The sequence below is a fragment of the Cetorhinus maximus genome, chromosome 22, assembly GCF_964194155.1.
Source record: "Cetorhinus maximus chromosome 22, sCetMax3.hap1.1, whole genome shotgun sequence".
In the NCBI taxonomy this organism is placed as follows: domain Eukaryota; kingdom Metazoa; phylum Chordata; class Chondrichthyes; order Lamniformes; family Cetorhinidae; genus Cetorhinus; species Cetorhinus maximus.
This window is the reverse complement of record NC_135900.1, coordinates 43,244,607-43,271,342: the sequence shown is the minus strand read 5'-3', so window position 1 is coordinate 43,271,342 and position 26,736 is coordinate 43,244,607. Positions and strand designations below refer to the sequence as shown.

The 26,736-nt window shown below is 42.2% G+C and overlaps 1 protein-coding gene across 4 annotated transcripts; it reads right to left on the bottom strand.

The window, feature by feature from the left end:
- Positions 1 to 1,914: 1,914 nt before the first annotated feature.
- Positions 1,915 to 23,336, bottom strand: wash1 (WAS protein family homolog 1). Of its 4 annotated transcripts, none has more exons than XM_078568184.1 (11): positions 23,236 to 23,336; positions 22,248 to 22,407; positions 20,644 to 20,755; positions 16,592 to 16,738; positions 15,236 to 15,375; positions 14,304 to 14,439; positions 13,202 to 13,406; positions 6,974 to 7,144; positions 4,879 to 5,043; positions 4,109 to 4,177; positions 1,915 to 3,585 (listed from the first exon to the last, which is right to left on the bottom strand). In XM_078568184.1, exons 2-11 carry the CDS (start codon positions 22,385 to 22,387, stop codon positions 3,422 to 3,424), a joined length of 1,449 nt encoding a protein of 482 aa, XP_078424310.1. In that variant the 5' UTR covers positions 22,388 to 22,407; positions 23,236 to 23,336; the 3' UTR covers positions 1,915 to 3,421. The 4 variants fall into 4 exon arrangements, with proteins under 4 accessions (XP_078424310.1, XP_078424308.1, XP_078424309.1 ...); XM_078568182.1 differs by having other exon boundaries at positions 20,644 to 20,773; positions 23,236 to 23,328; XM_078568183.1 differs by lacking the exon at positions 23,236 to 23,336 and adding an exon at positions 22,931 to 23,045 and having other exon boundaries at positions 20,644 to 20,773.
- Positions 23,337 to 26,736: the final 3,400 nt, after the last annotated feature.

The following is a 26,736-nucleotide window of genomic DNA, read 5'->3' as shown; positions in this document are numbered from 1 at the left end:
GGAGTCCTTAAAGGAAGCGGGGTGTGAGGAGCTGTAGTCGAGGTAGCTGTGGGAGTTAGTAGGCTTGTAATGAATATTGGTGGACAGTCTATCACCAGAAATTGAGACAGAGAGGTGAAGGAAGGGAAGGGAAGTGTCAGAGATGGACCATGTAAAAATGATGGAGGGGTGGAAATTGGAAGCAAAATTAATAAATTTTTCCAGGTCCAGACGAGAGCATGAAGCAGCACCGAAGCAGTCATCAATGTACCGGAGAAAGAGTTGTGGGAGGGGGCCGGAGTAGGACTGGAACAAGGAATGTTCCACATACCCCATTAAGAGACAGGCATAACTGGGGCCCATGCGGGTACCCATAGCCACACCTTTTATTTGGAGGAAGTGAGAGGCGTTTAAGGAGAAATTGTTCAGTGAGAGAACAAGTTCAGCCAGACAGAGGAGAGTAGTGGTGGATGGGGATTGTTCGGGCCTCTGTTTGAGGAAGAAGCTGAGAGCCTTCAGACCATCCCAGTGGGGGATGGAAGTGTAGAGGGATTGGACGTCCATGGTGAAGAGGCAGCGGTTGGGGCCAGGGAACTGGAAATTGTTGATATGATGTAGGGTGTCAGAGGAATCGCGGATATAGGTGGGAAGAGACTGGACAAGTGAAGAGAGAATGGAGTCAAGATAGCAAGAAATGAGTTCCGTGGGGCAGGAACAGGCTGACACGATCGGTCTGCCGGGACAGTCCTGTTTGTGGATTTTGGGTAGGAGGTAGAAGCGGCAAAATTAGGTTATTTAGCAATGAAACAAGGAAGCATTTTGTCATTCAGGTAATGGAAATCTCCTCAAAAAGCCATAATTGAAATTTTTAAGATTGAGATTTTTGTTCAGTAAGAGCACCACAGGATATAGAGCAAAGGCAGGTAAGTGAAAGAAGAGCAAGAGGAAAAAGAAGAAAAAGAAAAAAATACAGTAGGGATGTTGGAAATCTGAAATAAAAACAGAAAATGATGTAAATACTCATGTCTGGCAGCGCCTGTGGAGATAAAGTTGTGACCTTTCACCAGAACAGTTCCGGTAAAAGGTCAGGACCTGAAACATAACTGTTTCTCTCCCACAGATGCTGCCAGACCTAAATTGAGTTGAGGTACTGATCAGCCATGATCTGATAGAATGCAGAACTGGTTTAAACTGAATGGCCTGCTCCTATTTCTATGACCAGTGTAATCTTAATAGGCAGATTAAAATACCCGATCACCCAAGGGATGACTCCTTGCCCGCTAAGCCAAGAACTGTAAAGTAAAACCAGTGAGAGAGAAGACAGACAAAGCTACCTGTGAAAGTCTTATTTCAACAATTCCTCCTGTTGAAAAACAAGATCACAGCTTTTACCACCTTACATGAAACATGGCCAGTAGTGCTAGTGCATGAATGATGACGGCATTTTAACACGGGTGATAAAGAAATGCTTTGTACTTCACGTGAACTCTGGTCTAGATGTCTCTATGGAGCTGACCAACGTTATGGAGCACAGAAGCAAAGGGAAACAATCAAAAAAGATTTATAACATATCCTGAGACCCCACTATTATGAGCTACCACAGAGGTCAAAGAAAAATTCCCATTCAACATTAGTAGTAAAAGTTTTTATATTTAGATTTACAATTCTACATGGTTCGTGGCAAAATATTGACTGCTCCCCATGGTCACTGATCAGCTTCCTGTTTAAAGTGATACAGTGGAACTGATATAATAAAATGTGCAATGAGGGCATTGCAATGTAGATTGAAAAAAATATATGAAGTGACCCCGTGGCCTTTCTGAATAGCTCTGGCAGATACAATGGCATCTGTGATAATGAAGTACTGTCAGCATTTCTGCATAACAGAAATACATCAAGATCTGTTCAACCATAGTGAAAGTTTAAAGGACAATCTATAATTGCAAGCCATCCTTTAATAAAAAAGGCAGGTTGTGTACATTCCAATCTGATAGCTTTTTGCATAGCTTATCTAAAAGCTTCACCATTTTCTCATCATTTGGAGGCATTTTGTTTTTGGGTTGATGTAGCTTATTGAATAATTTCAAAGAAATTGCTACAATGGGAATTTTCTCATGCAAAATGGCACATAGCTGGAGACATTACAGTCAGTCTCCAAAATGGTCAATTAAAGTACAGTAGCTATGCAAGAACAGATATTCCTTACTGTACATAATCTGCCAACCTGCAGCAAACCTTTACTGTACCTGGTGGCTAATTTGAAAATATCCTGCTTATACAAAAAAAAAGCAACACAAAGAAAGCACTCTGCCAACCCACAAAATGCATATTCGATCATTCTACATTAATTTTACACTTTTCATGTTATTTCACAATTCGTTTGGACAGCAAATTAGATTTTCCTCAACAAACTCCTCATTCCAATTTAACTGGTGACTTATACAACAGCGACACTCGTGTGTCACACTTTCTGCTTCACTTAAAACCTGCACAAACATGGAGTTGTGTAGAAACCATGATATTTCCAAACTATTGATAACAGCCATTTGTATTTCAAACTTTACCTCTTCCATTCAACGAGCAGACTAAACTTTGACTGGTCTGTTATAATTGTGCAAAAGTTCTATGGATAATGCTAAGTTTGGGTTGCTGTAAATTTAAACTACATACGTTGTTCATCATTTTGCTAAACTCTAATCCTTGTGGAATTCTAGATTAATATTCAATAGCACCTCAAAGCAGTGCATTAGACTGTAATATCAGAATAGTGGAACATACTGGCTTCTTTCCTCGACTCATTATTGTTACGAGTTGGAAATTTGGGCCATTGTCACCTGCTTTCTGAAACTGGTGAAGCAGCATTGGCGGAAACCCGGAAATAAATTGGCCATCCAGAAGAGGTATACAGCCATACAAGAGCTGCAATTTTAACATCCTTTTAAACTAGAGATAAAGGAATAAATACCAGAGAAAAAATTGCTTAAGACAATAGCCTCTAACATTGTTTTTATTAGCTGGAGTTTGGATTTCCCTTCTGCTCACACCACACACACACACTCCAGCCAAATGGACATCGGTGTTTGTGTTGCAGCTGAGGCCATTTAAGGAATATAAAACAATATTATGATGGACATTCTACTGCTTAATTGTTGGGGTCTTTGGCTAGCTATATATTTATCTATGTATCTAACTGGAATGCCAGGAAGATGAAAAGTCCCATGATCGTGTCTACATGGATTGGGTTGTTCTATTCCCACCATTCACAAATTGGGTAGAAAGAAAGTCACACACAAGCAAACATCTCCCCTCCCTTTTTGCTTAGACAGTTCCAAGCTTGAGCTGGAATTGACAGACAGACATGACACAAATTAATGAAAAGTTCAAGGTTTCACAGGAACCAGAGACTTAATACAGACATCTTTGCCAAATCAGGCAGCAAATCTCATGCGTCCCACTCATCCTCATCTTCAGCGGTTTGCTGCTGTGGAGGTGGGAGGGGTGGAATAGCATCAGACATTCGAGCAAAAGCGCCACCTGGTACAGGAACATCGCCAGCAGCTGCTCCACTATTGCCACCCTCACTTTGAGGACCTTTACCCGAGATACCTATAAATCAGATGTACAAGTTTTAATCCAGTCGATTACACAGAATTATAGCATGTGTTGGTATGATAAACTGCTATTATATTTTGAGTAGTTCAAGTTACAGGACGCTATTCTGTACATAGTTTCAGCATCGAGCTGTCAGTTCCAGCAGAATAAAGTTTCCATTTCTGTTGGATGTAAGAGGACCCATGTGAAGTGAATTTGGGATAATTCTCAAAACAGTTCAGTTGGCAGAGTTTGCAGGTTTATGCTGCAAACAGGTTGGTACGAAAAGTTGTTGATCTCACAAGAAAGGCCACTGAAATGGATACTGCAGAAATGTAGTCAGGGCAAAGGCACCTTATTAGGACAAAGCAGAGGAAGCTTAATCCTTCATTAAAATAAATGCCAAATACAAAGTGTAAAAAGTAAAGTAACAGTGAGTAAGGATGTAATCGGCCAGTCTTTTACATAATGTCGCTCATGATTTGCCATCAACTGACCCTGTTTAATAGCAAAGCTGTGTCAGCACTGGATTTTGTACCTTTTCTCCTCATCGCAAGCTTGTTGAAGAGATCAGACATCAGATCCCCACCTCCCTTCGTTGTTCCAACTAGAACACAAAATACAGGTCAAGATCAGTGAGGCCTCTACTTCCTCCCCTGCCCACATTCAAGATAGCTTTATTACCAGAGCTGCACCAAGAAAGAGAGTACATTATACAGGTTTCTAATCTAAATACAGACTCCCATTAACAAACTAACAAGTGAGGAAAATGAAAAGCACACCGCATGGAACAGTTCTGCTGTTCAGATTCTCAACAAATTATATTGTTCTTGCAACCATCAGCACCTGTGATACAAAAGGCTTCACATATGCAATAAAAAATTGAAAACATTGAAAATATTCAGCAGATCAGGCAGCGTCTGTGGAGAGAAAAATAGCGTTAATGTTTCGGGTCAATGATCTTTCAGCCAAACTCCACGTGCAGCTAGCAAGGTATTTTACTTTTACTTGGATAAAACCATTTCCCAAACTGACAGCAGGGATTGGCACCAGCTCAGTGTTCCTGAATTCTGGAGTAAAATGGGAGTGTCTGCTGCCTCCCTAGGGTCACTATTTAACTAAAGATGACACAAAGGATTCCTTTGTAGTCCAGCTTCTGGGAAAAAGTGAAAATGTGACCATGCAACACCTTCAAAAGATTCTATAATCCCATATAAATGTAAAGTGGTTTTATATACTTTCAGAAACATCACCATTTAATTCTGATCAATTACCTGAAACAAAAAAAGGAGTTAAATAGAAAAATACCTTGTTCCTGTTCTTTCTGCTTCTTCTTTTCCATTTTAATGGTCTTCGCATTGCGCAGTTTGGCTTTCCCAATTCCTCCAGCCTGACGGATTGATTCCAGCAGACTGGCTCTTCCATTTGAGGGTTTCACAACCTCCTGAGGTGCTCCCTGCACAATGCCACCTTCTGAAGGACAATTAGTGAAAGTAGAAGTCAATGAAAGAGCCTTTCACAATTAAGGTCCTATTGATTTGGGAGAAATATTACAGGGGTATAATTAGCTTTGCCATGGGCACAAAAACAAACAAACAGTCTTCAATGGAAGGGAACATCAGCTGATATTTAAAATCATAGAATGATTACAGCACAGGAAGAGGCCATTCAACCCACATCATGTCTATGTTGTCTATCTGCAAAAGCAATTCACCTAGTGCCACTACCCACTTTTTTCCCTGTAACTCCACATTGTTTTTCTCTTCAGATAATTACCCTATCCATAATAGGTGGCTTATTTGCTACTGTCCATTTTACATTTCCATTGAAGTTGCATCTTACTCCCCATATCTCTTGGGCACCACAAAGTACTTCACATCCAATGGATTACTTTTTTTGGAGCCATTTATGGAGATAATAACTTCACAAACAGTACAGCCCACAAAGGGTCCAGGAGAATAATGGTTATGTTTCTGGACAAATAATTCAGGGGCCTTGATAAATAAAGACATGAGTTAAAATCTCACCATAGCAACTGGAAATTTTAATGCAATAAATTAAAATCTGGAATAAAAAGCTAGTATCAGTAATGTTGACCATTAAACTGGGATTGTTGTAAAAATCCATCTGTCCACCACTGTCTTTTAGGGAATGAATTATGGCCTATGTGACTCCAGACCACAGAAACATGGTTGACTTTTTACTGCCCTCTGAAATGATGCAGCAAGCCATTCAACTGTATTCAAGGTGGGCACACCATCACCTTGGCAAGGGCAATTAGGGATAGGCCAAAAAAAATGTAGGCTATACGAGCAACACACATCCCATGAATGAATTTTTAAAAACTGCTCATTTTACTGTTTTTATCTATTGTCCAGCTTTAGTTGCCCTTAAGATGGTAGTGAGTCTCATAAAACCACTGCAGCCTTTGTGATGAAGGTATGCCCACAATGCTAAATAAGGAATTCCAGGGTTTTAAGCCTGTGATGTTGAAGGAACAACTAGTGGATAATACATCACATGCTGTGGTTTGAACCAGATAAGCACGATTCCCCAGTTTGATAGCCTGTGATTTGAGGAGTATTACAACTGGCCTCAAAATTCTTGGGTTACAGGAGGAGAAAAACTAAAAAAAAACAAAACAGCTGGGGCTCCTACATAGAGTCTCTGGTTAAAAATCTAATTTGTGGAGATGATTGAGCAAAGTTGCGGTGCTTCTGATGTGGAATAAGCTGTTGACACTCATTTTAACTTCCTTTTCAAGATGCCATTCTCTTGCCAATATCAAACCTGCATTGAAAACAATTTTAAGGGCAGTCATAATCAAGTCAGCAACCCCTGGATCAACCAGATTATTAATTTTTGGAAAAAAGGCAAGTATCTTAGAACAAAACAGAATCTTGGTAATCCTTTAAGCTCATGAAACTAAAAGTCACAAAAGCAGAAACTGTAGATCAATAAAGACATTTGGGCACAAACCCCCTTGTATTTGGTGCAGTGAACATCACACTCAGTGGTGACCTGCAGTCCCACTAGATTCCTGCTGATGGTAGCACTGATCTATAAGAAGGCACCAACAGCAGCATGTTAATGAATGTCTGTTTATTCTAAGCATACCTATCATTGGAGAGAATAATGAATCATATTTTTATGCAAAAGCAAAATACTGCAGATGCTGAAAATCTGAAATAAAGATAGAAGATGCTAGAAATACTCAGCAAGTCAAGCAGCATTAGTACAGAGAAACAGTTCTTATGAAGAATCATCATCAACCCGAAACTGTTTCTTGCCACAGATACTGCCTGACCTGCTGAGTATTTCCAGCACTTTGTATTTTTATGCAACAGCTCTGTGTTGGTTGACACACAATTTAGATAGGATTAAGACACATTTACAAACAGACCTGGTGGTTGACTGTTACCAATGTTAATTTGCAGAGAAGACTGAACTGGAGGTGGAGGTGGAGGAGGTGGTGGTGGTGGTGGTGGTGGAGGTGGAGGAGCACTCGCTGGTGCCAGTAGTTCCGGAGGAGGGAGTTCTACAGGTGGCAGTGGAAGAGTAGTATTCTGTTGATCTGAAATGCAGAACATAAAAGTTGTGGACTTTGAGTAACAGCCATTCCACAATCACTATTGAAATTAGAAAACATTAGATTCAACGTTGATTACTGCTTTACAAATACATTTTCTGAAAATAGAGACATGCCTAAGCTTTTCATGTTGCACTTATCAGCACACTTTGCAAGAATACCAATATAAGGGGAAATACAACAATTTATACTGTATGTGAAGAGAGTGCTGATTGGCACTTAAACTAGGCAGCTTTACCCTGATTCCTCAGGGCAATGCCTTGACCAATGAATCAATGAATGGCTGACACTTATTTTGTTTAGCTGAAAGAGGCACAATGTATGTACATGTTCTTTCTGTCTGCAAAGAACAGGGTCCTGTATATTAATATATGTAGCTTCCAGTACACACAAATGCGCCACACTGCGAACCCAACTGACAATCTTAAATTGGTTGTCAGCATAATTCTTAGCACATTGAGGATTATTTAGCAAATGTTATCCAATTGTGGAATCACATTTAGTGTTGGACACTGTTTTGAGTTTTGCAGGCACGGCTGGTTGGATATAGTCTGTACCCTGCCCGTTGCAAACAGCGGCTGGGACTTGCTATTTGACACGATCCGTCAGTCTTTGGGACATACGGCCTACATACCTAGCATCACATTGGCACCGAAATTGATATACCACGTTACTCATTTGTGTGACAGGCAGAACATCTTTTGGGCTTAATGGCAGCATCCTGTTAGTGGCGAATATCACTCGTGTTGCTACCTTTGAAATGGAGCAGTCAAATGAACTCCCCTTCCTTAATGTACTAGTTGAGAAATCTGCCAAGGGTTCTCTACACAGTCTACTGCAAGCCTATCTTCACTGGTCAAAATACGCATTGGGATTCTTACAATTCTACACACTATAAGATTAGTCTCATGGGCATCCTTGTAAAAAGGGACTAAGCCATTTGCTCACCATTCAAGCTTGATGCTGAAATAGGGTGCATCAAAGGCATCCTGCAGGATAATGGCTACCCTCATCAGATCATTTCACGCTGTATATCACGCAAACTCATGAACTGGCCTAAGGCCATTACTTTCAGCCCTGAAAAATGTCCAGTCTACCTCGGATTACCCTGGAAGGGCAAGATATCTCAAAAAATTTGAGCAACAGGTGAAGCCAGCTGTTTCACGCTGCCACTATGCAGTAGCAACACGAGTGGTATTCGCCGCTAACAGGATGCTGCTGTCAAGCCAAAAAGACATTCTGCCTGTCACACAAATGAGTAATGTGGTATATGAATTTCGGTGGCAATGTGATGCTAGGTATGTAGGCCATTAGTCCCAAAGACTGGCGGATCATATCAAACAACAAGTCCCAGCCGCTGTTTGCAACGGGCAGGGTACAGACTATATCCAACCAGCCCGTGCCTGCAAAACTCAAAACAGTGTCCAACACTAGATGTGATTCCACGATTGGATAACATTTGCTAAATAATCCTCACTGTGCTAAGAATTATGCTGACAACCAATTTAAGATGGTCAGTTGAACTCGCAGTGTGGTGCATTTGCCTGTACTGGAAGCTACATATATTAACATACAGGACCCTGTTCTTTGCAGACAGAAAGAACATGTACATACATTGTGCCTCTTTCAGCTAAACAAAATAAGTGACAGCCATTTGCTGACTCTTTCCTCAGGGCAATGCCTTAACCAATCAGGGTCAAGCTGCCTGGTTTAAATTTCAAACAATGCTTGGCAGTTAACTGTTACCATCACTTATGCATTCTCCATGGCAACGCCACTTGCCAACGAATCAGCACTCTACTCATATACAGTATAAATTGTTGTTTTTCCCCTTATATTGGTGTTCTTGCGAGTGCCCTGATGAGTGCAAGATAAAAAGCTTAGACACGTCTCTTTTCTCAGCAATACTCAATTTCTGTACTACTAAACGACTATTTAAATATATTTTCCTGCAACTTGCAATAAATTGAAGATTGCCCTAATGAAGAAGATACTTTCCAATCTTGAGCTATTTTCTAATGTTTGGTAACAATTGGTTTGCTATTAAAATTGGCCAGGCTTAAATACAATGCAGGTCCAGACAAAGGTGTCACATACAACACCAACCTGCATACTTTCTCTGGTCCTCCTCTTCCCATCCTGCAGAACTTTGTGCTTTAAAGTGGTTATATCTCATATTAAAGCAGTGTGCTCCCATTTATACTGAATGTTTAACAGAGTGACTTCATTTTAAGAGATAAAATTTGAATGCATTTTAATTTTTCTCAATTTTCTATCCTTATTTTGGGCACAGTTCTAAAGTGCCTTCTGATGACCGGCCAAGAGAGACAGAGGTTGGCAGTGGCCAAGTAACAGATTTGTGCTTCAGTGTCTTGAGCAAAGGAGGTGTGGAACAGGCAAGGAAAATAGGTGGGATGGGGATTGTTGGAAACAATTTTTTCATTGAAATAAATGGGCAGGGCAAGTCATTCTGGTGTACTTGTGTTGGAGATTATTAAAATCTCACAATAGCCCTAAAAAGAAAAAATAACCATCACCACCATTTTCCGCATGTGTAACTGCTCTGCACAGCAGTTTCCAGCAGACGAATACAATACAGGGGGATTTAGATCAGTTGGCTAGTTGACTAGAATGTGGCACAGAATAACACCATTTCAAATAATGTATTTTAATTAAGTTTTTAAAAAAATCAGTAATGTAATTTCACTTGATTCATCAGAACTTTTAGTTGGAATAGAAAAGCAACAGCTCAATACTGCCCCTGTCATAGCATAAAACAAGACCAAGGGCAGAATTTTCTGGGTGGCAGGGGGACGGAGCAGGAGCAGGAGCAGCCCTGATCGCCGCTCGTGATCGGGTCCGCGCCGCCATTTTACGCGGGCAGGCCAATTAAGGCCCGTCCAGCGTATTTCCTGACTCCTGTGCATAGCGAGAGTGGGCGGGCGGCGATGGGCGCGCTCAGCCCGCCAGGTCCAATGGCGACCCGTCAGCCTGTATAAAGGAAGTCCTGGAAGCCTTGGAAAGACTGCTCGCAATGGCTGGGCGAAGGGCTCTGCAGTGGGGCAATGGAGGTTATTCAAGTCCAGAGGCTAGGCCATTGGGGCAGGCCAGGCCGGAGGGTAGGGCAGGGGGCCATTGTGCCCTCGTTTTCCCAATGACTGCCTTACTGCCCTCCTCGAGGAGGTGGCAGCACAGCAGGAGGTGCTGGTTCCTCAGGATGGGAGGAGGAGGAGAAGCCCCACCCCCCCCCACCCCCCCCCCCACCACATGACGAAACGTCGAAACGTGCCTGGGAGGAGGTGGCGAGCTCCCACAACGTGGTGCAGCACACCTGGATCCAGTGTCGCAAGTGTTTCAATGACTTGTTGCGCTCTGGAAGGGTGAGGACAATGTTGGCATTGGTCACTTAACCCAGGAGGTCAGCCTTCCCCGCTGCTGCCTCCCCACCACCCACCGTCCCCGCCCCGCCCTATCAGGGCTTCCTGGGGATGCGCTCTGATCAGCAAGCCCTCACATCGGCATTGACCTCAGTTGGTCAGTGCCAGTGTGGGAGAGGGTGTGGGCACCAAGTTTCCCAGCCATCCACGGTGAGCAGGGAGGTCTTTAGAGACCTCACGTCGGCCCAGCAGCTGCCTGTCGTCTCTGTGGGCACCTCTCAGGGCACTCCGGATGAAGGCAGCAGCTCCTCTGCCCCTCTCCCAGTGACCATAGCATCCGATGAGGCTGCGATGACTGGGGAATGGCAGCTGTGGAACTGGCAGATCCCTCCCAGGCGGGGCCAGCACAGGCTCCACGGGTAAGAGGACGACCGCCAAGGTCATCGAGGCCTACAGGACATCAGAGTCAGCAGGCTGGCTCAGATGCCACTCCCAGCAATGGGGCAACACCAAGATGTAGCACCCGGAAACATAAACATAAGGCACTTTAGGCACACCACGGGTTTATCACTGGTGCTTTTGTGTTGGCCCAAGATGAGGTCTTTATGATTTGCTTTGAATTGAAACACTTTTGTCATTTTGTTTCATTAAGTTTCTTTGCCTGTGATATTAAATTCAGACATGTGATCATGGCTGAAGGTGCCTCTTTTCTTCTGCATGTGTATGGTTTCCAAAAAATGTTAGGAGTGCTTTGTGGGACATTCAGCTTTATTAACAAGGCCCTTAGTTAATGCTCCTAACCTGAAAGATTTGGCACTTAGGTCTCGAGTATGGAGCCTACGGCCCAGACTTGTCCTGGAGGTCCATCTGTGGTGTGAGAGCTGGAGGTTCGTTGGATTAAAGCCCCCCAGGTGTCCCTGCCTCACTGGAGTATGCCCGGGTCAGCGTCTACCCCCTCAGCATTTCCCTGTGCCTGCTCATCCTTGGACTCACTGCTGGACTCATCATGTGCAGCCGCAGCCACTGCGTCGACGTCTTCGTCGTCCACTGCGTTCCCCCCTTTCCAGCGCAAGATCGTGGAGAGTGCAGCATGCACCCACTATCACCAAGACACAATCTGGGGGGTACTGGAGTGTGCCCCAAGTGGTCCAGGCAGCTGAAGTGCAACTTGAGAAGACCGATGGCTCTCTCCATCACAGCCCTTGTGGAGGTGTGGCTCCTATTGTACTGCTGCTCAGCTTCTGTTCTTGGATGGCGGAGAGGCGTCATGAGCCACCTTCCGAGGGGATAGCCCCGGTCACCCAGCAGCCAGCCATCAAGCCAGGCTGGAGTACTGAAGAGACCCGGCACTTGGGAGTGTCTGAGGATGTAGGGAGCTGCCTGGGTACCTTGCACAGACTTGTAGAATCAGCATTCTGTGATCACACACAATCTGCACGTTCACGGAGTGGAAGCCCTTCCTGTTGACAAAGGCACCGGGCTCACCTGCTGCACCTTGATGGCCACATGTGTACAGTCTATTGCACTCTGGACCCGGGAGAAGCCAGCAATCGCTGCAAAGCCTCTGGCTCGCTGTGTCTGGCTTGCCTGGTCCCAACGGAAGTGGATGAAGGTCAATGCACGCCTAAAGAGAACGTCTATAACCTCTTGACACAAGTGCGGACAGCTGATCGGAGATACCGCAAAGATCACCCACTGACCCCTGGAAGGGGCCAGAGGCATAGAAGTTGAGGGCAGCTGTGACCTTTAGAGCCACTGGCACCCACACAGTTGGCGGAGATCTCAGGCCCAATCATCTGGCAGATATAGTTGACTGTCTCCCTGGAGAGACGGAGCCTCCTTCGGCACTGCACCTTGGACATATTGAGGTAGCTGCTTCGCTGCCTGTATACCCTGGCAGCAGGATAGTGGCGTTTTCTGTGGCCCCTTCCGCCTTGGTCTACCTCTTGGCCCTGCGCCCCTTGTGCCTGTCCTCCCAAAAGGTGGCTCCTCTGGAGGCTGAATGTGCATTTCTGGCCTCCTCCCTTCCTCCTCAGCAGATGTGTCTCTAGTGGAGAGTTCATCTCCCATTCCCAGGCTATGGAAAGGCTTCCAGAAACCCGCAGGCCCAAAAAAGATTCCTCACTGCAGAGTGCTGACCTGAGGGTTAAGAGTCTAGACAAAGCAGCTGGTATGCGTTTTGAAGTATTGCAGATCACACAGGCAAGTTTCAAAATATTTGAAAAATCAATACTTGACAGAGCACACTCGCAACACCACTGAGCCATCTTATCCCGCCCGTGGATGAGGTTTATACAAATGTGTCCTACCCGCCTGCCCGTTGTGCTCGTGCGCCGACCCGAAGATTGCACGGGTGCCGAGAAATCAGCGTCGATTGGTGAGTCAAGGACCTTAAGTGACCTGTTAATTAATGGCAGGTGCGCAGCAGATATCATCGCAATGAAATATCGCAATGGTGTGCGGTGACATTGGGGCGCTCGCCCGAAATCATCACGCGTCATTTTGCATGCGGACGTGCGGGGTCTGCTCCCGCACGCCAACAGGAAAATTCTGCCCCAAATTAATGGAGGCAATCACATTCTAGCGAACGAACGTGCAGGCGAGCGAGAACAATGTGCTAATTCTACAAACCACAAAGCAGTAAATGCAGACTATTGTACAGTACCTGGGCCATTTGTGTAAACTGGTTCTGTATTGAAGCTGGGCAGTTCAGGCATATTACTTCCTGGCACAGAGGGTGCAATGCCTGGACCCAGATCAGCACTGTACATGAGGTCATCAGCAATGCCAGGCAGATCTGGCAGGTAGGATGGGACATCAATCTCTGGGACCTGTCCCAGGTCTGGCACATAGAAATAATTTTCAGTTGTCTGAAAAAACAAAAGATTACAATGTTCAGAAGCCCATACAAAACAGCTTAAAGTAAAACTCTAGCAATAGTGAGAAGCAGATACTGTAAGAATGTTCTTTCTGTTCAGTTTCAGTCAGCTTGGTGTTAGTTTGCTAACAAAAGTGCATCAGCTGGCTCTCAGTAGGTTTGATATCAGATCAGACTTATACCCTAGAAAGGCATTTGGGAGCAGGATATTACTGCACCAATTGTATTTTCCTTTAGATCTGTTGAATCCATGTTTGGCTCAATGAAACTGAAAGGGGAGCCTAACTGGCTTAGCTAGAGTTCCAAACTTTAGTAAAGATTAGAGTTCAGTTTTCCCCATTAACATCAAGTGACTGTGGTCCCTCTTGGATGAACCTTTATCTACATTAAAAGCGCAAGGAAATATATTTGCCAATGACAAACCAACAAAGCTATGGAAAACCTTTCAACGGAAAGCTAAGAAGCTGGATGTACTGATAATGCAAACACACATACAGTTATGAGCAGTTAGGAACATTTCATTACAAAAACAACGCAAAGTAACTTTGTTACCCAGAACTTTGTATCACACATAGGCTTTGCAGAAATTAACCATGAGACTCTCATTCCTGTTTGTTCAGTGACTGAAGCAACGTGTAGTTTTAATTAATTATGGATTAAAACACATGGACATCTCCTCTTCTCTCTATGCCCAATGGGGCAGTCTGCAGAGGATTACTGGTGACAGGTAAATGCATTACAACCTTTTATCAGTGCATTATAAAGAACTAGGCCCAGCACACTTCCACAGTAGCATTTTGCATATCCATCTTTTTTTTTAAAAATCATGTAATGGACTGGATGGAATATGAGCGCCCCAGACTTCAGCAATGCAATCCTCCACAATTACCTGTCTTTCAAGTTGCTCTCTCTTGGTGATAGAGAGTGGAGCATCAAATGGTTTCTCATCTTTCTCAGTCTCCAGAGCAGTGTGAGTTTTTGTCACAGCTCCAGCTAATGGGTCCAATAGAACATACTTCTTATAGCTGTAGGGAGAAAGAGTAGAACACCATCATGCACAGACCAAGCTGATCTGCTTCACTATCTTAAAAACTCAATATAAAGAACAGAGAACAAAACTGACTACCTATAAAGCAAGCTATAAGTCTAGCACACAATACTTCCTTCAGGGTATTCTTGATAAATATACTAGTCTTTTCCTGCTCCTATTTCTTATATCCTTATGATCTCCTAAAACCTTAAAATTCATCATTTGCTAATAGCATTAAAATATTTTCATAATGTTTTTCCCCTCAAAAAAAGTGAACCCAGGGGTTCACACATCATGAAAAACCATGCTCCCAAATGCCTCCACACCGACCAAAATTAGAGTACAATTACTTTATTCCTTCACGATGCTGTGCATCAATGTAAAAACAGTTTCAGTTACTTTTTTGATTAAATCTACTTATCCATTGTGATCCTGGCATGAGCTGGCCAGGTCAAACAACATACCTATGTCTACATATGTGTGATTTTTCTATTTGTTTGAAATCATTTCACACTTAAACCTGAGAGATATTAATTATTTATAATTCATACACTGAACTTGCAATACACGCCAAAAATGCTCTTTTCCTGAATAAGCTACAGGATGTTGCTCTGCAAGTGTTGCTAGGAGTCAATAGTTAATTTTCTTCCATGAATGTCATCTTGCATTAATGTTAAGAACCACAGACCACACTGGCAGTTGGTATGCCCATGTACAACTCACATACTGAACAAATATACCAATAAAAACAAAATTATTCCCTTTCTCTTAATCAGGTTATTGACACCTACGGGTTCTCAGTGGTGTTGAAGAGTAGCAGAGAACTGATGGAGGTGATATTTCGAGGAAGGCTTCCCAAACCTTCCTCTGTCTCATTCTCCTCCTGCGATTTAATATTCAAACACACAGGATAATATTTCTTTGCCTTTTCCTGAAGGAAAATAAAATAAAAATATCTCCATTAGTTCAACCTGCAAATCTCAACCTGGAAATGTTTCGTGCTATAACTAGATTGGCATCTAGATGTTTATTTTACTTCACTGATGAGATGGGTCCCTAATGTCAGTGGAGGAATCACATGAGCAACCTGCCCAGCCTTTATGGTGAGTCCTTCCAGTGAATTTCAGCAGACTGACTTGTGGAAAGGAAATCTAGAGCACAGCTGTATGTACCTGACATTCATCTCTCAGTACTTTCAACACTGGACAGTGAACAGGAACAGAAATTCCCACTGATATTTCTCCTCCTTAGCTTTAACCCATTAGGACCTCACTGACACCCCAGCTGAGATTAGATATATGTTGGAAATATTAGGGCAGTAGTGATAGTACTGAAACAAACATCTCAAAAATATGGTATTGGAGTTAGTATTGATACAGAGGCCAATACCAGCAATCATGAATAGGTTGAAAGGTGGTTGAAGGAAAGGGGAGAAAAGAATTACGGGAAAGGAAATATAGGAACTGATGGACACATGCAATGAGGACTATTGCTTATGTAGAAGGAAAAACTGAGCAGCCTCTTCCTGTGATATGTGCATGCACTTATTGTATTTCCAACTTAAAATATAAAGACTTGGCAGGAGCAGAAAGCTGTGGAATGTGTTCATCACACTACTTGTATACACAAGGTGGCACGATGTGTGGATCACCTGCTATCTTTTCTGTTCAAGAAGAGTGTGGAGAACACTTACTTTTCCAGACAAGATTCCATTTAAGATATAAAAGTAGATGCAAGAGGAACAGATTGCGTATTGCTCCTATATTTGGTAGAGAAAGGGATGGAAAATCCAGTGTAAATATTGTTTTGAAGGACTCTAAAGGCAAAATCTAGGAGCTGGAGGATTGAAGAATGCATTATGCATTGTTCTACTAATTTTCTAGTCTGATTTACCTTACATTGTAGATAAATAATCCACTGTGTAAACAGATTGATATTTGTAGTCTATTAACCAGTACTTTGAATTTTTTAAGTTCATGCACATTTAGTTGCACAGCTTTTGATATTTAAACAGCTTGCAATAAGGATCGTCAGAATGGTAAAAAAAAGGCGGAGTAAATTGGCTGCCTATATTTGGTTTCATTAAAATGTCATAATTCACAAGGGAGTTGTTGTGGGCTTATGAAGAGCCTAAGGTTGCCATATACCTGCACTGCCTTTTCATCCAGTGGCTTCAGCTTGCTGTGAATCTTGTAGCGTGGACGCTTCTGCAAAGCAGGGTCATCCACCCCAGTGAAAATGGAAACATAATCCTGAAGCCTTTCAGGTGCAGGGTACTTTGCACTAGAAAATACCTGCACAGAACACAACAGGACAAAAGGAATATGAAACCTATTGTTAGGCTAGTATTAGCAAAGTAATATCACATAGCCTCATTTCCACATAGCCCAAGATGACTTTGCAGTTGTGCACCTGGCCAGCCTGAGGAGATACGCTTTCAGTGATCACCAAAACTGTGTCCCAAAGCTAGATGTACAAAGGACCATAAAATGTAAACTACATGTAACACTTCATGGTTTAGTGTGCTGAAGATTGATTTGAGATTTCACTTAGAGGAACAGATCATCATTTGGCCCCCTTGGGCCAGCGTTCTATTAGCCTTTTTAATTGTTTTTGTATTTGCCCATAACATTTTAATGATTTATGCACATGGACCTTCAGTCTCTTTGGATCTCTAATGCATCCAGCTTTTCATCATTTAAAAAGTACTCTGATCTATCTTTTTTGGGTCCAAAATGGATGTCCTCACAATTATTGCCATTATTTACTTCATTAATATTAATTTGCTTATGCTAATTTTGGAAAGTTTTGTCCCTGGTACACTGGGCCTCCCAAGGAAACTATCTTGCCCTCAACTGTAAACACTGGGGCTAAATAACTATGTTCATTTTTAATATTAACAAAATTGTCAGTACATAAGGGCTCTTAACCTCCCTCTTTTTCCTAAAACACCCTTAAAAGTTTGTGCTGCTTTTGATATCCTTTGCAAGTTTCATTTCATACTACATTTGTGTAGCTCGTCACCCTTTGCTGCTCTTTGTATCTTTCCCATTTGCCAAGATCTATACTGTTTCTCTGCATTCATGAACGTTTTTTCTTTTAGTTTTATGTTGTCCCTTACCACTTTCGTCACCCATGGTTTTTTTAAAAAAAAGTACAGCTTTTGCCCCTCAAGGGTATAAACTTAACTATTTTAATTAATTAATTACATTATTTCTTGAACACGTCTTCATAATCTGTAGTTTTACCCATTAACAGATTTGCACAGTTTACAGTCAAGTCTGTTCATCCCATTGAAATTGGTCTTACCTAAACCTAGAAATCTTAATATCTTTTTTCATATTTCTCCCTATCAAACAACACCAAATTCAAACATACTATGGTCTCTATTAAATAAATGTTCATGCAGCATTAGGCTGCTCGTTGAATTTGGCTCATTGCTCATTATTAAATCTAATATGACATTCCCCCTTGTTAGTCCTAAGATAGATTGTTGTAGAACACTATCCTGAAAACACAAGAAATTAAGTACTTTCCTTTCATGAGCTTGTCACTTATGCTAATCGATATGGAAGTTAAAATCCCCCATAGTTTAGGCAAGCATGCAGTAATATATTCTCCTACTTCACAGCTGCTACCTGGGGGCCTATTCACAACTCCCACTAACAGTCTTAAATTCCTTTTTAAAATTCTATGCATACAGTCTCCACTGCTTGCCTACCTCTTATCTTTCTTTTCTTACAGAAGTATCTCTTCCTTAATCGCTAAGGATATTCCTCCCCCACTTTTTTTTTTAAACTATATTCCTAATCCTTCCTATAGATCTTCTAACCCGGTTTATTCAGTTCCCAGTCTTGACCATCTTCAAGTCATGTTTCAGTAACAACTGCCATGTCATACCCTCCAAGTTGAATTTGCTTCTGCAATTCATTCAATTTGTTGCTGATACTCCTGCGATTATATAATAAACACTTGTTAACATGTTGACCCAAATCTGGCCATCTGCTCTAATGTTTTTCTCACATTTCTTATTTCGCTCTCCTGATTTAATCACTTTATATCTTTTACTTTTCCCTACATCTTTTAGTTTTCCTTTTAAGTGTAGTACCTGACACACAATTTCCAATAATGACTCTACTCTCTTCCTTTTCGTTTGTTTTTGATTTACAGTACCATTCCCACCTGATACCTCCATCCCAGTTAATACCTTATCCTTGTGGTCACCCTTTTTATCCATTCCGCTAGGATCCTGGTCCAAGCCTTCTTCAGGTGGAGCCCGTCCTAACATAACAGTTCCATCTTGTCCCAATACTGGTGCCAGTGTTCCATGAAATGGATCCTGTTTGCCACACTATTCCTTCAGTCACATGTTCACTTCATTAATCTATTTATCCATATACCACTTTGCATATGGCTCAAGTAATAATGTGGAGATTATAACCCTTGAGGGTCTAGCTGGTACTCTCTGAACTGGGCCTCTTGTCTATTTTTCCTGTGTTGGTGATCCCAACATAGCGCATAACATCTGGGCCCTCGCGCTCCAATATCCTTTCAAGTTGGTTTGAGATGTCCTTCACCCTAGCACAAGGTAAACACACCATATAGGCCTCCACATCCCGCTTACAAAGGTTGCTATTGTCCCCTAATTACTGAATCTTCTACAACTACCACATGATACTTCCCCTTTTCCTTCCTTTGGGCAACCTCCTGCTCCAAGCTGTTACGGTCAGCATTCTGTCTGTCCTCCAGTTTTATCTTATCCTCAGTTAGAAAGTACATCAATTCTGTCCAACAGGTACAGTTTCTATGGACATTTGTTCTCTATTTAACCCGGAATCCCATTACTCTGTATACTAGCAGTCACATCTGATTCTGCTTCTCTTTACAAGACATGGCCGAAGACTGGAAAAAATTGTCCAGATATTCCTCCCCTTTATTACGTGTCAGTGTGTCTCCAACTCGCACTCCAGCTCAATGACTCTGAGATGTAGACATCTACTGCAGAAACATTCACTTGGGAAAATCTCACTGTTCTCAAACCCCATATACTGCAGTCCAGGCACAACCTGCTCTGCTATATCTTAGACTATATTGATTTATAGATTAAATTCAGATTTGTTTTAAAACTTGAAGGCTACTTAACTGTTTAGTTTACACCAAAACATAAACAACAACTGCTAAATAAAGATCGCTAACATCCCAAATAAACTAACCAATAAACTTAACATTTATCTGTAACTTACTTGCACCACTGTGCCATTCCACAATCTATGCTGACATTGTCATTGAGCTTTTACCTTGCTTGTCTGGTGCATGCTGCTCTGCTTCTCCGAATAGCTGGCAGAAGCAGAGCCTCTCACTTTATTTATCAGCTGCTGTACCTCCTGTCTCAAAGTTACACAAACCACGACAAGTGTTAAAGGCAAAAAGAAGCATCTCCTGCTCCCTTTACATTGAAGTTTGCCTGTCACCAAATTCTAAAGTTCCCACCTTATTCCTAGTTGCCTCAGTTAACATTGCAATCTCTAGTTACGTCCTGTGCATTAGCTCTAATGATGGTTTACTGCTGCCATTTTGCAATCCCTTTATTCCACTGGATAAAAACATATGGCAGAGGAAGATATACTACATAGAAAAAAAAACATACACACATGCATACAGTTAATTTACAATAGATTTGATGTTCTCATAGTACTGTGATATTTGGCCACCATGGTGCAGATCATCACCTTAAAAGATGGAAGGCTGTCACCACACTGATATTTGAAGAGAGCATTATCATTGACACCACCTAGACGCTGTGACAGCAGTCATTACAGATTCAAACACCATTGACAATGGCACTTCAGAGAGTAACCAAGGAAGTAACTGAACAACTGACTGGAATTATGATTAATTGGAAGCTTTATCTAAACCATTTGTGTTGTTACAGACAAACTGTAAAAGGATATTTTGTGTACAAAAGGTTAAATAGTTTTCTGACTGAAAAACATGGAAAATACTTCCGAGCCAACTGGAGTTGAAGTGCAATTATTTAGCATTTTGCATTGAAAAAGTCAGATTATTTAACTTCAAATTGTGCAAAAAGGGGCAGTGACACATTGAAAGAATATTTTTCTGAATTTGCAAATCCCTATTTCCATGCAGAAACAGTCCAGAATCTCACACACCAAGAAAACCCTGGAAAATTTGCCCTTACTTTAGTGGCTTTCTTGCTGCCTTTGATTTTCTTGATCTTAGCTTGTGCCAAGTTGATTCTGTCATTGATGGACTGCAAACGTGTTTGGTTGTTCGCCACGTTTTGGGAAACCCTGCAACAAAACATCCTGCTGTTAAGATTTGTTCTAAATGATGAAACACCAATATAAAAATATATTTGCCACTACAGAGTTAAGATGTACGGAATTAAAGGGAGGATAGAAACTGGATTCATTATTAGTTAGAAGGGAAAAACAGAGAGCAAGGGCTAAGGATTAAAAGTGTTTGGAAGTGGTTAACAGGGTTCCCACAGGGAACTGTTCTGGAGCCGCTCTGTACATCAACAATTTGAAGAACAGGGTTGGAATTGGCAAATGGTACAAAAATAGATATTATTAATTCCTCAGAAGACCAAATGAAGTTGTAAAAGGATTAGAACAACACACTGAAGCTGTAGAGGGATATTGATAAGATGAGAGAATGGGCTAAAAAATTCAAATACTATGCCACTAAGTGTAAGTTGAGCTGATGTATTTTGGCAAAATAAAAGTTATACTCAGAATGGAGGCAGGCTTGATACAGTGGTGGTAGGGCAAGATACGAGTATCTAATTTAGATAACGAGGGTGGGTATAATATCATTGTTGCACAATCACATAGGGACTAGGCAGTGTACTCTAGCACTTAAAGGGCACTGGAATCAACCCCACACAAATATACTGCTCCCAATCAAACCCTCATCTGTGCTTCCATTATCTCCAAATTTAATTTAACATCCACTTTCTGGCCTCCTAAACTCCATTTTTCATAACCTACAATGAAACCATACTGTGCCACAAACTCATATTTCCTACTGACCTCAACTTGTATGTTGTTCCCCAGCACAACCAATTCAGTAATCTTCATTCTCAATCTTTCTACGTCTTTATCCCTCCCTATCTCAGCAATTTGGATCTAGGATCGATATAGATCATTGTAATCCATCCAGGTAATCTCAGTATCTAAAGCCATATCCCAATCACACCAGTTACACCCCTCTATAATCTTTTTCTCCAGTTTCTTATCCTCTCTCTCATTCTGTGATATAATCAGGCTCCACTGCTTACATTGGTAGGACATTTCACACATTAGGCACTCTTTGCACAGGTAAATCTAAACTAAATCTCTGCCCCACTCTCTGAAACTCCCACCATAAAGCTATCTGATTTTCTACTTCTTTCTTGGTTTTTAAAAGCCTTCTCAAAACCATGATTTTGGTCACTTCCCCTTTAACTGTTTGCCATTTATTACCTCACTATGATATGCCCTAAACTATTAATGTGAAGACTATATTAATCTATCTTCTCCATTTCAAAGTACTCTCTATACTTCCTTTCGAAACATTAGCGCCTACACAAACTAGCAAAAAGTGAAAATGGCCAGTAGAATTCTCAAGTGAAAGGTTGTTTGTTAACTTGTTCTTGCAAGTAACACAAACAGAACCTAGAATCTCAAGACACTAAAAACACAAATAAACACATCTACGAAGTGATCCCCCTGCTCAGTAACACACCATGTCTAATGTTTACACAAGTTTCTCACTACCCATGTTATTTATGATCCATACCTGGTGAAAACATCATCAGAAATTTTCTGGAGATACTGAAGGATATCACTGATCTGGTGAATCGCTTCCTCACGTCGCAAGTCTGGTTGGATGATCGGAACAGTGTACACCTGTCCTTCAGTGAAGTACTTCTGCATCATTTTAATTCAATATTGGAAAACTAGAATCAAGAAAAGGCAGCATGTAATCAAGCTTATTTTTCTCAGAAATCAACTGCCGTTTTCTGCTATTAAACCGTAATTGTGGCTCGTGCGGCCAATACATTTTAAGTACTCAGAGTTCCTCAATGGATGCTGATTTCCCGTTTCAAAAGGCCATCGGAATCACTCAGCATGCAGCCTATAATTCACAAGACATCTGAATCCTTTAATTAAATGGCAGAATATAGTTACTGTTTCACACTAACATAACTAGTTAACTCTGCTTTGATCACTGCGTATTGATTACCTTTATGGGCTAACTAGGAGTGCTTACACTGAAGTCATACAGACTCGAAACGTTAACTCTGTTTCTCTCTCCACAGATGCTGCCAGACCTGCTGAGTTTTTCCAGCATTTTCTATTTCTATTTCAGATTTCCAGCATCTGGAGTAGTTTACTTTTGTGCTTACATTATATTTCAGTTGCAGGAGGCAGACATGAAATTTGATGGTGAAAGAGGCGGCCTATTAACGCCAAGGTTACCAGTATCTGTGTAGATGGTTGGGTCTGTCCTGTCAGCCCTGTCAGTTTCCTTTTAGGGAACAAACTGTTGCATCTTCCCAGTCAGCTGACCTCTGGCCGCGCATGCGCACATCATCCATCATGCACTGCGCAGGTGCAGACACGCACACAGTCTGCCGGACTCTTCCCGAGCTCAGCGACGAAATTGCGTGGCGGTATCCCCGCCTTCTGACACTGCTACCACTGCCCTCTTGGTCCTCACCGCCCAACCTCAAACACCACTCATTCATTAACGGCTGCTTCCAGCTCGACCGCCGCAAGCTTACCTCATAACACCAATCCGCGCCTGCGCATCGCCTTGTAATTCAGGCGCACGCGTAGAACTTCAGGCCCAAGCCTTCATTCCTCAAGCCCCGCCCACCGCAACAAGCCGCGCCCACCGCAACAAGCCGCGCCCACCGCAACAAGCCGCGCCCACCGCAACAGGCCGCGCCCACCACAACAGGCCGCGCACCGCACAGCCGGCCCCGCCCACCACAACAGGCCCCGCCCACCACAACAGGGCCCGCGCACCGCACAACCGGCCACGCCCACTACAACAGGCCGCGCCCACTACAACAGGCCGCGCCCCAGGGCCTTTGCTCACGCACTTCGGGTCCACTCCGCCCAAAGATTACAGAAAGTGATCTTCCTTCTCCTGCTTCGAGTTCTCCGCCCAAAGGCTGACCCACAGCACCGCGATCTCCACCACAGGGAGCGCAAGAGGCAGGTCCCAAACCGCAATATGATAATGAGGAGATAAGCTGTTTCTTTTCGTAAGATGTTGGTTAAACGTCTCATCTGGAAGACTTAAAAGTTTATCCTGAATTCCTAATGGGTTTATTCGTGCGTATCTTGTATTTATGGTCTAAAAACAGAAAATGCTGGAAAAGCTCAGCAGGCCTGACAGCATCTGTGGAGCTCTGAAGAAACGTTAACTCTGTTTCTCTCTCCACAGATGCTGTCAGACCTGCTGAGCTTTTCCAGCATTTTCTATTTTTATTTCAGATTTCCAGCATCTGCAGTATTTTATATCTATGGTCCCTAGTTTTGGACTTACCCAGAAGTGGAAACATCTTCTCTATGTCTACACTATCAAACTCTTTCATAATCTTGAAGACCTCCATCAGGTCACCTCTCCGAAATAAGAGCCCCAACCTGTCCTAATCTTTTTGTAAGAACTATAACCCCCTCGGTTCTGGTATCATTCTAGAAAACCTTTGTACACTCCTGCAGTGCCTCTTCATAATATGGAGACTGGAACTGTTTACATTACTCCCAAAAATAGGCTAACCAATGTTCTATCTAAGTTCCAGATAACTTCTCTGCTTCTGAATTCTATCCCTCTAGAAATGTACCTCAGTGCTTTGTTTATGGCCTTATTTGTGTAGTTTTTTTTTAGTGATTTGTGTATCGGTAGCCCAGATCATTGTGTTCCTCTACCTCGTTTGGATGCTTATTTTCACAGGAGCATGTGGCCACCTTATTTCTTCCTACTAAAAATATATTATCTCATACTTACATTAAAGTGCTTGTGGTGTTTTATCTGATAAAAGTGCTTTATAAATACGAGTCAGTGTTGAAGTTTGTTTGTGATTACAGATCTATTCTGATGTTGATTGACTTGCTGTGTTTCCAGCATTTTGAATTGGTGTTTCCTATAGAATCATAGAATGGTTACAGCACACAGGGGGCCAGCCAGCCCATCCATGCTAGCTCTCTGTAAAAGCAACTCACCTTGTCCAATTCCCCTTCCTTTTCTCCATAGCCCTGTAATTTTTTTCTCTTCAAAAGAGAATTGAATGATTATCTGAAGGCCTCTATTGCACCTGCCTGCACCACACTTTCAGGCAGTGCATTCCAAATCCTAACCACTCACTGGGTAAGAACATTCTTCCTCATGTCGTTGCTTTTGCCAATCACCTTAAATTAGTGTCCTCTGGTCTGGATTCTTGTGCCAATGGGAAAAGTTTCTCCTATCTACTCTATCCAAAACCGCTCATGATTGTGAACACCTCTATCAAATTGCTTCTTAATCTTCTCTTCTCCAAGGAGAACAGTAACACCAATCTATCTATGAACTGAAGTTCCTCATCCCTGAACTATTCTCATTAATCTTTTCTGCACCCTCTCTAATGCCTTCACATCCTTGTCATTGTGTTTATCAGCAGGCCAACAGGATTCCACCCCTAGGAAATAACTGAGAAACCCACCATTATGTAGTTTTTTAAAAAAAATTCATTCACAGGATGTGGGCATCACTAGCAAAGCCAGCATTTATTGTCCACCCCTAATTGCCCTTGAGAACGTAGTGCTGTGTCACCTTCTTGAACCACCACAGTCCATGTATATTATAGCTTATCATCTTTGATAAAACTGAAGGCATTTAAAAGCCATCCACATTGCAATGGATTTAGATTCATATAGGTCAGATGAAGTAAGGTCAGCAGGTCTCCTTCCTTACAGGATACTAGTGAAGGAGCTGTGTTTTTGCAACAATCCGATAACTTCATGGTCACCATTATTAACATCGTTTTTTATTCTAGATTTATTTAATTAGTTTGAATTTAAGTTCCCCAGGTGCCATGGTGGGTTTGAATTCAAATCTCGAGATTATTGGTCTAGGCCTCTGGGTTACTAGTTTCATAGCACAACCACCATGGTACTGTACCCATATTGTGGAGAATTTCAGGAAAAATACCTCATAAAAAGGAAATGAAAGAGAAATAATTAAGCAAAATACTGCAGATGCTGGAAATCTGAAATAGAACAGAAAATTCTGGAAAAAATCTGTAGGTCTGGCAGCATCTGTGGAGAGAGAAACAATTTTATCGTTTCAAGTCCGCAGGACTCAGCTCTGAAGAAGATTTATACAGACTCAAAAGAGAATTAATGCTTTGGAACTGAAATAACAACATATAGGCCCCCACATTGCAAGGGAGGTGCATGGGGAGCAATCCAATAATGTGTGGGAAACTTGGACGAAAAGTCAGTGACCCCAACAGTGGCTTTTTAACTCTGCCAGGTCACTACTTCACTTTCTTGTTTCTCATCCAGTGGGTTGGAGTGGGTGTGATGAGACACAATCTCAACTCCAGAAAAGGGCCTGTCAGAAGAAGTTTAAGAATGGACTGGAAAAGCTATACCATGTGTCAATTATGCCTGCCTTGATGTTCTGCTGGGTGGTGAGAGCAGGTGCAGAGAGAAAATCTGCCTTAGCAATGGCAGGAAGAAACCTGCTACTGACATCAAAAAAGCATGGCTGGAGGTGACCAAGGTGGGCATGAACAGAAGCAATTTGCAACGCTTGTATATTCAGTGTAGGAAGTGCTTAAATGAAAGGCGAGTACAGTTGCACATTCACCTGCATCCTACTGTGTGCATCGACCCACTAACTCACTCTGCCTTCTCACGCCTACCCAATCACGCCACTTCTCACATCCATTTACCTTGCCTAAACTATCCTTCTCTTTCTATGCATTTCCTCAATCCCATCCATCATTCCCACTTGCCCTCATCCTTATGCGATTTCATTCCCCTCCTTTATACTACACCTCCTCCGTGAGGTTAACAGAAGAAATATGCTAATGTATGATGTAGATGATGATGTATCACTGACATCAGTCAGTCAAAGTCATGCGTTATGACTGTCAAGAGAGAGAGGTTGGAATACATTGCTCAGGAGCAACATGTCTGTAACCTGTTTAGATGCTGTACTAATAAACAAGTGTTAAGCAAGTACCAGAGTATAGCTACAGTCTGTCCAGTAATCAAGAATCATGCGTAGA

Bases quoted from the DNA above. Each gene is read 5' to 3' on its own strand.
- wash1 (XM_078568182.1), bottom strand. From the start codon at position 22,387: ATGATGCAGAAGTACTTCACTGAAGGACAGGTGTACACTGTTCCGATC. The intron at 16,739-20,643 runs GTAAGGGCAAAT...TGTTCTGTGCAG, and splicing joins GCAGCAAGAAAGCCACTAAA to GTATTTTCTAGTGCAAAGTA. The intron at 14,440-15,235 runs GTAGGTGTCAAT...TTCTCCCTACAG, and splicing joins TTCAACACCACTGAGAACCC to CTATAAGAAGTATGTTCTAT.